The sequence below is a fragment of the Heterocephalus glaber genome, unplaced genomic scaffold, assembly GCF_053883595.1.
Source record: "Heterocephalus glaber isolate CG9 unplaced genomic scaffold, H.glaber_assembly_v1.0 deba00001465, whole genome shotgun sequence".
NCBI lineage: Eukaryota > Metazoa > Chordata > Mammalia > Rodentia > Bathyergidae > Heterocephalus > Heterocephalus glaber.
In genome coordinates, this window is record NW_028258312.1 from 25,155,449 (window position 1) to 25,170,887 (window position 15,439).

General features: G+C 34.3%; 1 protein-coding gene across 9 annotated transcripts in view; it reads left to right on the forward strand.

Moving 5' to 3' along the window:
* The window catches only part of Tmem161b (transmembrane protein 161B), an 85,189-nt gene that overhangs the window by 8,260 nt on the left and 61,490 nt on the right, over window positions 1–15,439 (forward strand). For 4 of the 9 annotated variants that reach the window (XR_015438989.1, XM_004841655.3, XM_087180990.1 and 1 more), the window contains one exon: window positions 11,877–11,980. The exons of 4 other annotated variants lie outside the window; for them this stretch is intronic. Coding sequence is in view for 2 of the 5 variants with exons in the window: in XM_004841655.3 (XP_004841712.1) it covers window positions 11,877–11,980 (104 nt within the window). In the remaining 3 variants the exon portion in view is untranslated. Of the gene's footprint in view, window positions 1–3,908; window positions 3,979–11,876; window positions 11,981–15,439 lie in introns of those variants that run through there. One more of the 9 variants, XM_004841656.3, reaches the window with a different exon arrangement.

The window sequence follows — 15,439 nt, forward strand, 5'->3', positions numbered from 1 at the left end:
CTTCTCCATTACTGTAAGCATGTAGGGTGTGACACTTGTTCCAGGCCAGTGTCACAATTGCCCATTCCTTTTCTAGAGGGCTGTAAGGTTTAGCTGGCTTCCTTCCCTTCTATTTGGACTATATATCTCCTGCAACTAGAACTTTCTTTCTTTCTGAGTTGCAAAGAAAAATGTAGTCTTGGCATGTACCTTATCTTCCTTCACATGTTTTCCACAGACGCAGCCCCTGTTAGGAGAATTTTCAGAGATCATCTTCCCACATTACTTCTTCCCAGCTATCATTTATTTATTTATCTATTTATCTTAGAGATCTTTTAGAGGGAAAGCAGATCTAGATTATAATGAGAGACTTTGCAATAAATTCTTAGAAATTCTTAGAATTCATAGAGAGTTTTGGATTGTGAAGAGATTAATATATGGTCACTAGAATGAGAAGGGGAAACTTTTATCCACTAGTAGACATGGTGTATGATGAAGGAGCTTCAAGCTGTTCTGCCCCATTTTATAAACATATGTGGTAATTATAGACTTCCAGCAGTTAATGCCATGAGTGCTTGGCACTATAAGGCTGTAGCTGTTGTTATTTTCATGTATTTTTTTGCAGTGCTGGGAATTGAACCCAGGGCCTTGCACTCTACCACTGAGCCACATCTCCAGCCCTGTTTTTAGTTTTTAAACAATCTTTTGACATTTAACTTTGTGATAAGTAGCTAGGAACCTTTGGAAATATTAATCTGAATTACTTATTTCTTTATATAGTTATCGATGCCTACCCTTTACACAGTGCTAAGCTGATTTTTGCTATCTTTTACCAGGTGATTGCTACTGTTTGCCCTCATGTGATGATCTACTTATAAAAACCAATCTCCGGTGTTATTTTTGTATAGAAAAAGTTATAGTAGGAGATTTTGTTCCACCAAAGCCAAAGCTTCACAAACTTGAATGAATACTTCAACCACTTTTTACAGTGATTAAAAAATGGTTTAAATTCCTATCGTTTGTGGGGATGTGTATTTCAGTCTGCAATAAAGAGAACCATTTGTTTCTTTGTTCAGCATTGCTTAAAAGAGAAACCATGGCTTTTTTTTTCTCTCAAAAATTTCTTTTGTTAGTAGACTCATCAGAGTTCTACTTCTGCTTAAATTGATGCTTCCTGACCCTTCCTTTCCTCTATTAAATTAATTAACACTGGATAGCGATGCTTCCCTGTCATTTATTTGTACACACTTTAGTTTGGGTAGGTAGATCAGATGTTTCCTATTGCATATATCTGTATTTTCTTATTATACACTGTAGGACAAAAAGAGTCTTGATTACTGGAACTAGGAATAATTGTCAGTAAAATAATTCTTTCCAGTCAGTAGGGGCACATAAGAAAGCTTTGCAAACGTTCTTGGAAGCACAGTATAGGTCCTAACTTTGAGACTCTAGTCTTTAAGATTAATACTGTGTTCTAATTTTATTTCAAACTAACATTTATTGAGTGCTTATTCTTAATTTTTGTGGAGTTTCCCATGTCAGAAGTGTTCATGGCCCTCATAGTTCTTGATACCCACTAAAAAAAATTTTCACATCATAAAACAAATCATTTATAAAGAACTTGCTGTGCTAGGCATGGTGGCTCATGCCTGTAAGCACTCTGGGAGGCTAAGGCAGGAGGATCACAAGTTTGAAACCAGTCTGGGAAATTTAACAACTTAGATAAACTTAGTGAAACCCTGTCTCAGAATAAAAGGGCTGGGTTGTAAGATCTGTGTGAAGGCCTCAGTTGAATCCCCACAACTACAAAAAAGGGAAAAATGCAAAAGAAAGAATTGACTTGAGTATCTGAGATAGACTTTTATTTATTTTTAAAACACTGTAGGACTGTTGCAACATACAAGTCTTTCCTGAGGAAAATTCCCACAAACCACTGAGGTGAGAGTGCTGGGAATTCAGGTTCCCTTTCAGGCCTCCTATCGATATTAGCTCATTTAGTTCTTATAAGGAAAAGGTTCTTCATTGCCACCAGCAATAACTACACACCATAGAATTTGATGACAGTGTAGAAATGTTAACCTGTGATGCCAGTGTTTTATTGTGTATTTAGTTGATATATTGCAGTCATAGACATGACATAGGCTTGGGATTGTAGGGATCATTTGCTAGTCTTGTCATTTTATCAATAAGGCATATAGCTCAGAGAGTGCTTTTCTAATTGCTGTGTAGCTATGTGGTGATAGAACTACTTAGATCCTAGTGTGTTTAAATTATTTAATGTGTCAAACTATTCCAAGTGAATGTACCAAACAGTTAACATTGGGGGTACACAGTAAGTTTTGCCAGGTTTTGTATGTGGCCTTAAATTTAGAATTATGTTGAAATGTTTATTTTTAATTTATTTAATAAACTTTATTAGTGCACTTACCAGTGTTGTAATTTCTAGTTTGTTTAAAAGGAAGTATTTGTAACATAAATAACTTGCATTAAATTGTGAGAATTATCTCATAAAAACAGATACACCTCATCCCCTTGAGATATGCAGAAAGCACAAAATACTGTCTTTTGTTCTTTTGTGAATGATTTTCTTTATGCTGAAGTACAGTACTTGATACACTATAATACATTCCTGAATGTAATAAAAAACAAGTGGCAAATTTATCCTTTATTCTTTTATTTCATGAAAAAGTAAATATTTATTCAACTTATATTGAAAACCTGCCTTGTTAGGCACTATCCTGGGAGTACAGGTAAAGTGGAAGAAAGAAGATGAATGCAGTTGAGCCGGGGAAAGATCCTTAAATCCTCCAGTGGTTGAACAGGAGAGTGGCTAGCTTGTGGTATCCTTGTGTTTGTAGTGGAATTTGGAAAGTGAATGTTGAAGACTTGAGTAGGAGTTGGTCTGACCAAGGTGATTTGTAAAGGATTTATAAATGTCTTAATTTATTGTTTTTGGCTAATAGCTTCTTTGAGTGTAAACTTGCAGAGATATTTTCTACAATGTCAGAAAACAACTCTTACAGTTAAGAAAGCGTGGCAGAATTTGGAATGTCTTCTTCTATTGAACCTTTTATTTTTTACTTACCAGTATCATAATGAAACATTTATGCGTGTGTTGGCTAGAGATGAAGTGTCTTGTTAGCATCTTTTAAAATATTTCATTCTTCCCCAGCATTTTAATGACTATGCTATTGCTTTATATGAGATATTGTGTAATTTATTCAACCCACTGTAACTGTTGAAAATTACCTTTTAAAATAAACAGCTATTAATTTCAACATGTTAAAATGGTTTATGAATTATATTTAATTAGCCTGACCTCTGTTCTTGTGAAAAAGTATTTTTATCCTTCCTCTGTATTTATTGTTAGTCTTCTATTTGCCTTACCAACTTATATTGAGAGAAATGTCTTCCCTTACTTTTAAATTTAATCACACTCTGATTAATGACTTTATATTATCTTCACCAGAAAGTCTAGAGCTGCTGTTTTTGAATACAGCTATGTCAAATTCATGCATTGTACTATTATCTCAGGTCTAATCCTTAAGAAACTTAGAATATGTGTAGATATTTTATTGAGGATTTATGCTATTTTCAACCTTAGTTTAAAATACATTAAGTTTCTTATCCTTTTTTTCATGAAACTTTGGTGTTGGCAAACTAAGGTTATTCTCTATAACCAGTTAAGTTTGAAAATCCATCTGCTTCAGCTCAGATCATAGTTGTTGATGTTTTATATGTAAGTACTTACTGCTAAGTTGAACTATATGAAATTGCTATTTGGTAGGTCAAGACAGTTACATCCCAGTAATTTCATATGATCCATCAATGAATGGATCTCTATTAAATATCAGTAGGTTTGTTTATTCTTATTCTTTAGCTGCTTTCCTCCCAAGTTCTTCTGTAATATCATTTCTTATTTACCGCAGGCCCCATTTTTAAAAATGTTTTCCGTCCAGTCTCCTGCCTGCAAGGACTGAAGATGTGTGATAAGACAAAGTAAAGGCCACGGTGGCTCATGTGTCCAACCCTGGTATACTAGGGTTGGCTGTGGGAAAGACTTCTTGTCTGCTCATGGTGGTTTGATGCTGCTGTTACCGGCATTGGCATTGGCATTGGCATTGGCATTATATATTAAATCCTGTAAGCTGTTTCTCTTTAGGTTAAAATGAAATAGTTCTCAATTCTGTTAAAGTACCTATTGAAATAATCATCTAAAAAACTCAGCATGGGTCTGTAGTCATCCACATGTATGAACTCTTTAGACCTTTTTCCTCAGATTTCTAAATCTCCTTTCAGTCATATTGACTGCATTGTTAATCCTAGTCTTTATTTTGGTAGAGATTTTTCTCTGCCTTCAAAGATCCTGATATTGTTGTGGTTATGCTTAAAAACATCTCTCAAACTTTGCCCACTTTTGTCCTTCCTTTGGCACTTTTCATTAGCTGCTTAATTATCTTGGATTTTCCTTTCCCTACAGCCTTTATGAAGTCCTCACTGCAGATTACTCATTTCTCTCATGTTGTGCCTAAGCTGGTGAATTGTGCAGACTTATATTTGCTTGCCATTTAATTCCTGTTCCTTTTTTGTCAAACTTTCTCACAATTTTCAGTTGCCCTCCCCTTTATATTTTTAGCTTAATTCCTCTGCTTATTCTCATTCTTAATAGATGATCTTAGAACTTTGAAATAATCCATAATGAGATTTCCAGAATAACTGTATCTACTAGAAAACAGGACATCTAGAATCTTGACCAGGTTTTTCCACTATCCTTGCAAAGTTCATGTAGCCTATGAAGACCCCAGTTTTCAAATTATCTCCATACCTATTTGTGCTTCCCTTTAGTAGGATAGACAAGGTCTCATAAATGCTTTTGGTTTTATCCCTTCTTGGTCCTCAAGTGATAAAATTGATTCTATCCCTTTTGCTTTAAGGATGTACAATTCACATACAGACACACACACATGCACATGCCACACACATTCTAGAAACTGTCAGGTTTTTCTGTTATTGCTTAGTTTCTCCAAGAAGCAATAACGTTCATTATTTCCATTTTTTCGGTACATAGTAATCACCTGAGTTTTATCCTTATCTACTGAAATTTTCCTAGCATAATTAATTACTATTCTCATGCTTGATTCCTTTTTCTCTTAAAAAAATCATCTTAGTTATTTTTGATTTTGCTCTTTTGCTTTTAGATCATGATTTTATGATGTCTCAATGGATATCTAACTAAGGATATCTCCTTGGTTCCAATTACTTACCCCTCCTTTTTTTTTTTTTAAGAGGAAAGGGCAAGTATTAAAGATCAAACTGAACCACATACCCAGCTCGTACCTAGCTTCACTCCCTCCACTAGTGTAGAATTATCTTTCCAAAATGTGTTTCATTTGGTTAGTTTCTGCTTGGGTTCCAGGAATTACTTCCAAGTGCTTGTAGAAAAGTCCATTGTATGTGCCTCATGCCAGTCTAGCCATGTGGAATATCTCATTATTTCTGGATCGTGTCATTTCTTCTCTTCGTACAGGTAGATATATCTGCCTAAACTTTTCTTCCTTTCCTGTTCAGACAGTGGGATATATTTTTAACCTTGTCAGACTAATTTAGATGTCACCTTGTGTGAACCAGTCTTTCCCAGACCTCTCTTAAAGATTTAATCACTCTCTTAACTTGGAATGTTCTCATAACACCAGGCACCCAGTAACACTTTATTTGTAGTTGAAGCTAAGAGGTGACAAACACTTTAGGACTTTGATAAAAATTAACACATGGTGAAAAAAAGGAGTTACGTTCTTTCACCTTGAACTTAAGATATCTGTTCGTTCCAAGACCTGCTGTAGATGAGATTATAGCCAGATCTACTGTATTTACATATTAAATGACAGTTTAGTTAGGTTTCGTCCAAGGAGAGTGTATCAGTTTGAACAGTTTCATTAGTTGAAAGTCTAGACCAACAGTATCAGTAGCCAGAATTGAATGTATTTATCCAGAACTACTGGAGGTTGAGAGCATTGTACTCTTTACAAAAGTATTTTTGGACAGTATGTTTTCATCCTGCTTTAGCACTGAATGAGTGAATATCCTTCAGTACTATTTGCTGCTTTCTGCTGTAAATCACTACTCATGTAGCAACCTGCTTTTAATTAGGCTTCCTGTGTATCATTAAGACAGTAATTGAATGGAACACTTACTGAACTTCAGTATCTGATCTCCTTGGAGTTTATATTGTACTATAAATTAAGTGATAAAACTCTTGGAACCTGATTATTGCCAGTCTGTCTCATGCAGATTGATCGTCCCTTCTACACCAGCAACAGCATGTTGTCTGTGTGTTCTGTGAAGCTCAGCAGCCAAAGAGCTCTCCTTGGTGAGCCTGTCAGTGGCTGAAACATTCTGCTAATCACCCAGACTAAAACATCTTGAAATAACCTTTATGACATTCTGCAGTTTTATTCTGCAGCTGTTATCCTTCAAGTTCAATCACACTCAAAGTTTGATTGATTTTCTTGTAAAGTACCCTTTATCTTTGTTTGTTCTCCTAGTTTCAGCTACTTTTGTTTTTTGTCTTAGATTTTTAGATTTTTCTCTTTAATTAATCATTATATTACTGTGTTTGATTTACTTTCATTAGTTTATCCCCTGTCCCTGCCTATTTAGACGAAAGTCTTCCAAGTTATCTTCAAGTTCATGAAGCATGTAAGCTAAATATTTCTTCCTTTTGGTTTTAAAGTTCATCAGTGATCTTGGTCTTCATTCTGTTTCTCATGTTCCCTGCCATTTACTAAAGTCTGCTTTGGTTGAGTCAGGCTTTTTGCTGCTTATATCTCCTCTTATGTTTATGTTTGCCATTTAGCCTGAATTTCCTTCCATTTAGTTCTCTATCCATGTGAATTCAGTTTCCATCGTAAGTCTCATCAGCCCCATGAAACTTTCATATCCAGTTTTTGAATTTTGGTTGCACTTACTTATCTTACTCTGTAATTTTATGCTCAAATATTATTTTAATGTATTTGTTGTTGCCTGTACATTGATCTCAGATCATAAATTTTACAGTAGCACAATGCTGTCATTCAACTACCACCAAGTGCTCCATTTGCATACTATGTTCCCTGAACTGTTCTAAAGGATGTTCCTCTAACTGTTGGGGTATAGCAGTCAGTGAAAAGCAAAAATCTTTGTGCCAATTGTCTGATAATAACCAGCAAGATATGAGGGCTTATTATGCAGACAGCACAATAAGTAGTATTTCCTGTGCTTTTCCTATTTATGCATATAGTTTGTATTGATGTAGTTTGGATGTACAGTGATTTTTTTTAAACATTGAGATACTAAATTATTTGCCAAGATGTATATTGGTGCATAGTTCTTACCACTGAAAAAAGAGAGGCTACAGCCCAACTTCCTACCTTTAGTTCAGGTCCTTCTCCCATACTTGGGACATTTGTCATTGTGCTACTGGGCTGGCCCTCATTTGTTTTTTTTTGTTTGTTTATTTTTTGGTACCGGGGATCAAACTCAGGACCTTGTGATTGCAAGGCAGGCACCGAGCCACTGAACTAAATCCCCAGCCACCTCATTCATTCTTTACATGATATCCAGAGTGATTTCTTAACTACTTATTGGATCATATTGCTTCTCAAGGATTTTCTTTTGCCTTTGATTACATTCTAAACCCAATAGTTTTGCCCATCACTATCAAGTTTTGGGGCCAGGAATTTAGCTCAGTGGTTATGCCACCTGCCTCGCAAGCATAAGGTCCTGAGTTTGATCCCTGGTACCAAAAAAAAAAACCCCCCAAAACTATCAAGTTTTGGCCTGCCATCTGTCCATGAGAAGCTGATGGCACTAATGATTTACTAAACTGAATCCACCATGCCTTAACTCATGCTTTACTTTCTAGGATGACCTTTAACAGCCTTTTGCCCTCAGTAACTTATCTCCTTTTGCTGCATTCTCAGACTTCTTATCTTCCTTCACCTGGTAATACAATGTTCTGATTACTCACCTAGTTGACTGACTGTTCATTGAGGGCATAGACTATGTACCTTCTCCCAGTTCCTAGTGGTTTCAGGCCCCGTGCATGTAGTTTGTTGTACAATGGATGGCTACTAAATTCACTTAATAGGCTTTAGTGGAAAAAATATTAAGTTGAAAATTAAGTTCTGGTTTCCAGATACTGGACAGTTCTATGATTTGGTTATTTGGGTCCTATTTTCTTCGTTTGTAAATTCGAGATGATTTGTTTGAATGTTTACAGTGTTTGTGAACATGGGTTATAAGGACAAAGTTTATATCTTTGGAGTAAAAATTAATTGAGCACGTCTAAGAATTCGATTGCAGCATATCTCATTATTGCTCCAAAACCATTTGGTTTTTGTTTTATTTATTTATTTTTTTTGGTACTGGGGATTGAGCTCAGGACCTTGCGCTTGCAAGGCAGGCAGCGGCACCACTGAGGAAACCATATGGGATAATGGGAGTCTCAGGTTTATATGCAAATGTGCTTTCTTATGGTAAACAAGGTGTGTTTTGTTTCAATAGAGAGATAATTTAATGAAACATAACTAAAATGTCAGCTCCACTGAGCTTGACAAAATATTCCAAGTTGGGACTTTAAAGTTGCAGCATGTTTGTTTTTTAGTTTTGTTTTCTTTATTGACCAGCAAGCTAAAATATTGCTGTTTGGTATATATTATTTCTTGGAGTATTATTTTAATTTTCATTGGTAAGAATTATTTTAACCTACTTGGAAACCATTTCTGACAAAAATTGAAATGATCATTCTTCTAGACACTAAAGGCAAAAACCTTTTTCTTGCTCTTCATGGCCTGAGGTTAATAGATGTGGAAAGGTTCAAAACTAAGTTACCCCAGTGTTTCACCCTTCTTGGGTGCTTATGAGCTATTTCATAAATGACTTTCCATACTTCCAGTTATCAAGACATCAGAACCTAAGGGCAGTGAATCCAGACAGAAGCCATCTCTTTGGTCAAATTATTGTTTTGAAGTGTTAATAAAACTATTAAGGCCACTTGAGTCAATGACCCATATGGTTGTGTGTGTGAGACTTCAACCATGATGGCCTTTGTAGCTTCAGTGCATTTCTGTTCACTTTCACAGCTTCCCTGCATTGTGAAATTTATGTCTGTGTTTATGGTTAAATTTATTTAAGTATTCTCCTTTAATTAAAAATATGAAAACTATTCAGCAAATTTGACTTTTTAAACATTTCAGAGTCTGCTTTTGAATAAACACACACAAGTACACGCCAGCTTGGGCAACGAAAACAAGTCATTAGAATAGTTTATTTTTAAACTTTAAATGATTGTGTCTCTTTACTAATTAGATACTTTACACTTCAGTATATTAATTCCTGGCATGTACACTGAAGTTTTCAATTGCTTGCCAATACTAATGTCTTAAAAGTTGATCTAAATTCAGTATTAATAATGTATTAAACTGATAATTTTCTAGAAAGATTGCTATTTTGAAAGTATGTTTCTGGACAAACCTTGGCATTAAAAAAACAGTATATTGGGCCGGGGATTTAGCTTAGTGGTTTAGCCACCTGCTGTGCAAGCTCAAGGACCCGAGTTCGATCCCCAGTACCAAAAAGAAAAAAACCAAAAAAGTATATTTCAGATTCTTCCCTTTATGTATGTGATAAGGAATAACTGGTGAAATATTTTCCACATAATTTTAAAATTGTCTACAAAAGATTGTGTAGATTCATGTTTAGGGTAAAAGTGACATATTTTCTTCTAATAGCACATAACCTAGTTACCTAACAGTGGATATATTCAAGGAAAGATTTACTGATTTCTATTAGAAAGTTGGAAGGATTCTATTATTTAATATTTATTTAGCATAGTATGTAAGTGAACTTTTGGTAAAGTACGTATTTTAATCTTCATTTAAAAACAAGAAAGTGGAATAGTAAAACAAACAGAAAAAAGGCATAATTTTGCAGTGCACATTTTTTAGTCATACCTTAACACCAAGAATGCATAGCACCTATAGTACGGTATTTTCCTTTCTCAAGGTCAATCTCTTTAATTCTCCCTTTGCCTCTGCATTTGATCAGTGTCTGAGTTCTTCAACAATATCTCTAGAATACATATCTTTTCTGAGTACCAAAGGTACCATTAGAGTTTAAGGTTTTATCGCTTCTGATTAGAAACCTAGTTTGTATTCTTTTTTGTTTGTTTGTTTTTTGTACCGGGATCAAACTCAGGACCTTGTGCTTCCCAGGCAGGTGCGTGCCACTGAACTAAATCCCCGGCCCCTAGTTGGCATTCTGAGTTCTAGTCGCCTCAGTTCCCTGAGTTCTGTTAGTTTCCTTTTGCCTCACCATGTTTTACGTCTTTAATAGTGAATGTGAATAGTGAATAACAGCAGTAGCATCTCACTATATTTATGATTTGAAGGAAGCGGAGAGTTGGTCAAAAAGTGCCCCTTCCCCCAATTTATTACATTCTGTCATATCTTCTAGACCAGTCTTTCTGCAGTGTAATAGCTGTGACATTTATTAGCTGTAACTATTTGCTGTTAAGAAGTAAAAATACTTATACTCTAATAAAATATATATACTTGTGAGAGATTCCACTAAATGACTTTGAGAATTCTGTGATACTATCACTTCTTTCAAAACGAGGTTGACATTCACTTTGTCCACACAACTTTTCCTGACTAAAAATATTATCTTTTGCTTTTTAAGTCTATAATCACAAATAGACCAACATTCTATCCTATGTGCTGTATTTCTGAGCCTTATTCTGCTTGAAAGTGTTCTTTGTTACGGCACTCATCGTATGGAGATTGCAAAACTTATATCACTAACTATGGAGAAAATAACATAGTACATTCAAATAAAAGGAAATGTGAAAGAAAAATGTTACCTTTGTTGTAATATAATACAATATATCTGAACCTTCTTAACCCAATTGCTAGAGTTTAAGGCATTAAAATATCCACAAATAAAAGCATGGTTGAGGCAGTACTAGTAGATGTTAAAACACTTATGTTTTAGAACCATTTTTAATTCCTTTTTTGAGAACTGTTCATGTATTTTTTTAAAATTAGGCAATTGGCCTTTTACTAATTGATTTGTGAGAATTCCATGTAATATTTAATAAGTAAATTTTCCACTTGTGATATGAATTACAAATACTTTTTCCCAGTATTACAAATACTTTTTCCTTCTGATATTGTCTACGTTGTTTTTTTTCATGCAGAAATCTGATTTTTCAACCTTTTTTGGTATAAAATCTTTTATCCTTGGGGAGACTAATACCACAGTTTGATGAAAGACTTCATTCTTGACAGTTTAAGATAAATTTGTCTTTTAGTAGTAGTGATAATATGACAATGATAAATAGTACTAACATGTACTTACTTCCTCTGTACTGAGCACAGTTCTTAGCCACATTTTGATAAGGTACGTTGAATTATTAACTGTTTAATAGAAGAGGAACCCAAGATGCAGGATGTTTCAATAACTTACCCCAAATCACACAGCTAAATGAGAGTGGAAAGATTGACAAAAAATTAAAAGAGTTGCTAGACATTGTTGAAATCTAACAGCCTGAGTTTGGTGTCTTTTCCATGAACATTTAGGTCAGTTCTGCAGTCATACTCCATATAGCTAATCCTCTTTAATCGTTCACTGTCAGCCAAGAATTTCAAAAAATAGATACGTATTACTTTTAAAGCTTACCAAGCTAGTGTTTTAAGTTTAAGTGTGTAGTCTTGAATACCTAAATGCCAGAATAATGATGCATTTTAATAGGAAACTCATGTTTTCTTAAAGTGTAATTTTTTAAATGTACAAAAACTTTTCCAGCAGTGTTGCCAAATCCAGATTCATTCATTGTTAAATTTGTTTGTGTTTTTACACAGGGTGTGATAGGTATACAGCTGGTCGTTACCATGGTGATGGCCAGTGTCATGCAGAAGATTATACCTCACTATTCTCTTGCTCGGTGGCTACTCTGTAATGGCAGGTAAGGCAAGGATAGGCTGATCGGGGCTGGCATTTTTGATCTCTAGTTTATGAGGCCGAATAAATTCCTAGAAGTGCTAACTCCTATTTTTTAAAAAAATAACAAAGAAGATGATGAGAAAATCTAGCTTTCTCATTTCTGTTATTTAACATATTAGTAGTTTATCTGGGTAGCATCAGATTGATAGCGCCAGGACCAAGATTTCAGTTCCCGCTTCCCACGTCCCTTTGCTTTCCTTTGTCTATTGAGTGTCTGGACATTGAGAATACCACATATTTTTGTAATTATCTTTAAAGAGTTGGCCATCAAGAAGGTGAGAAGTTAGAAATCAAAGTGCTTACATATTTTTTGGAAAAGAATAACTCAAAGTATGACTTAATTCAGTTTATTATGAGTTAGGGGTGCTTTGTTTTATTGTAAAGAATTTTAAACTACTTAATTCAACAAGGAAGGGATAAAGTTATCTTGTGGGATTTTATTGATTGTACTCCAAACTCACTACTCTTCCTACTCCTTCCACAAAAGACCCAAGTGACCTTGTTGAAATATGTACAATAAAATAATAAAATCAAAGAAGTTAAATTGAAGAATATAGTTAGGCAAAAGGAAAAAAAATTCTGCACACAGAATTTTAATTATGAAAGGTAAGTGATACATTTGGTACTAGGACTATTTCAATTATTCATTTCCAATAAATATCCAAATTCAGTTACTGTTTTATATGTCCATTTTCTTTTTAGACTTTTTGAAGTTAAAAAATAATGGGTAACTTTCCTGCTAGTGAGCTCATGGATGGCAAGATGAATAAGCCTTTAATTCAGGGACATTCCATCCACAAAGCTTACATTTCCTTCAGAGAATTTATTTTTCACTTTTAATTATTTGTTTTCTATGCTTTATACTTTCTTATATTGATGTTCAAATATAGAAAAATATTCAGATTGCTTTAAAATTTTTTTAGAATACTGCAGTATGCACACATGGATGTAATGAGAACATTTGTTTACAAATGTATATTTTATTAGCAAAATAATAACGAAAGTTTTGGTGAAGTCGAAAGCCTCTGTCACCAATTTTAAGTGAAAATCAATCATATACAACTACATTTTTACTATATAGGTTTAATATGTCCTGATAATCTTGTTTACTTAGATATTTTGCTTAGTAAAACCACTTTCCATAGCTCATGAGAGTGTATCAGCTGTACACATTAATTCTATTAAGTGAAATCTGAGTTTGTAAAGTATATTAAATACACTTAGGTAGCTTATTTTCTCCTAAGAATTGCATATTTCTAAAGCCTATCCAGTAAATCTTCTAAGTATCTTTTGGCTATAGAGAGCATAGTAATCTTGTCTCATTTTAGTTTGTATGCATTTGCATGTTCTTACACATTCTGCTTTCCATCTGTTTCTTTAAAACCTGTAATCACTAATATGAAACTAAAACTTTAGAGATCAAAAATCTGGTTATTTTGGTCAGAAGTGGCGGCACACACCTGTCATCCCAGCACTGTGCGAGCCTGAGGCAGGAGGCTCACAGATTCAATCCCAGCCTGGGCAGGATAGCGATTGAGCAAGGACTCTATTTCAGAATAAAAAATTCAAAAGGGCCGGGAATGCAGCTCAGTACAAAGGCTCTGGGTTCATTCCCTAGTACCGCAATAAAAAAAAGAAAAAGAAAAATCTGATTATCTTTGTATTGGAATACCATTTGAATATTGTATTGGAATAATGTATTATATTCAAAAGCTTTAGTTTGTTGATGAGACCGTATCATAAAAATACAGACATAATTTGAGGGGTAGCAGAGGGTTTGTTGTTGTTTCGGTTTTCACTGTTTAATATTTAGTCTAGAATAATGGAAATCTAATGCTTCACTAAGATTTGAGATTTTGATATTATCAGAAAGTTCTTTATATGTGCCAGTCTATTAAATGCAGTGTACACAGGATTTTAAAAAGCTGTCGTCAAGTGTCTTACATAAATATGAAGTTGATTTTCTTTGTGATCTTAACTTGCTTTTGTAAACAAATACCCCTTTTGTTAATTAATACTATCTTTAATTACAAATAAGTTTCCATGGATATCAAGATATAGTATTCTATTCAACTTTTTTGTTGTAGTTTCATGTCCTCAGTTTTGTTTTGTGCTTTTTGATGTTAGTCTTAAAGTTTTGAAGTCATGAAAGCCAACTTGCTGAGTGTTACCAACTCAATAGAGTAAGATCATGGATTTTACTCTTTTATCCTGTGTGATATGAAATGATACTATTTTAATATTGAAAAAATCTAAAATCCCTTTCCAGTTGCTCATATCAAAATGCTATTGATTATAAATAACATTTTAAACCACTGAGCAATTGAAAAAGCAAAGACTGAGGACACATTTGAGAATGTGTAACATGCTTAAAGGAATTATGCTATTCATATTGTTTTTTTAACTGTACATTTTTCCTGTTTTTAAAAATACTATATTGTCCTTAACCTAGTTTAATTCCATTAATATCACCTTTATAGTTGTATAAAATGTTACACTGATGAAATGTTTTGAAATCTGGCTTCTCTTTTGAATCTGTACACTCTAGGAGGGGAGATACACTGGATTGTATTATGACCTCCAAAATTTCAGGTCTAAAAAAGTTTCTCACTTTCTTCAGACAAGAATCAGGGTCCAGTGGGGAGTCAGTGGGTCTTGGGCAGCTCTCCAGGTAGCTTAGCAGCGAGGTAGGATTATCAGAACTGTTTCTGTGGTAGCCAAGAGTTGAAATAGCCTTATGTCGTACATAACATTCCTGTGTCCTTCCCATCATTTGAGCTCATCATATAGGCATTGTATTATCTCACTTCATCCCAAGAAGGCTGAGTACAGCACAGTAAAATATTTTGAGAGAAAACACTTAACATAACTCTTATTATAATACTTTGCTATACTTTTTCTGTTTTATATTAGTTAGTTATTACTCTTACTGTACCTAATTTATAAAATAAACTGTATCAGTAACTACGTATGTCTAGGAAAAAACATAGTATATGTAGGTACTATTTGAGGTTTCAGGCATCCAGAGGGAGGGGTGTCTTAGAACTTATGCCTGGAAGATAAGGGGGAGACAACTGTGTGAATTTGATTTATGCAGTTCATCTAGTCTACATCATGTCCTGGAACTGTCATATTTGAACAGCATTGTAAATTTGATGGGGGAGACAAGGAAAACTTTTCTGCAACCACTGTCACTTTTGTTGGCAGTTTACAGAGTAATTTTTTAAAGGTTATTATCTTTTTTCTGTCATTTTCCCAGCTATACTTTGCCTTTTAGAATATGTCCTGCAGGCTGTGGTTGGTGTATGATTCCTCTTCACTGACTATCTTCATACGACTACTCAGTGGCTACCTACTCAGCTTTCATTCTAACTAAATTCAGTCATATCAGCATTGATTCTGATTACCAAAAATATACTAA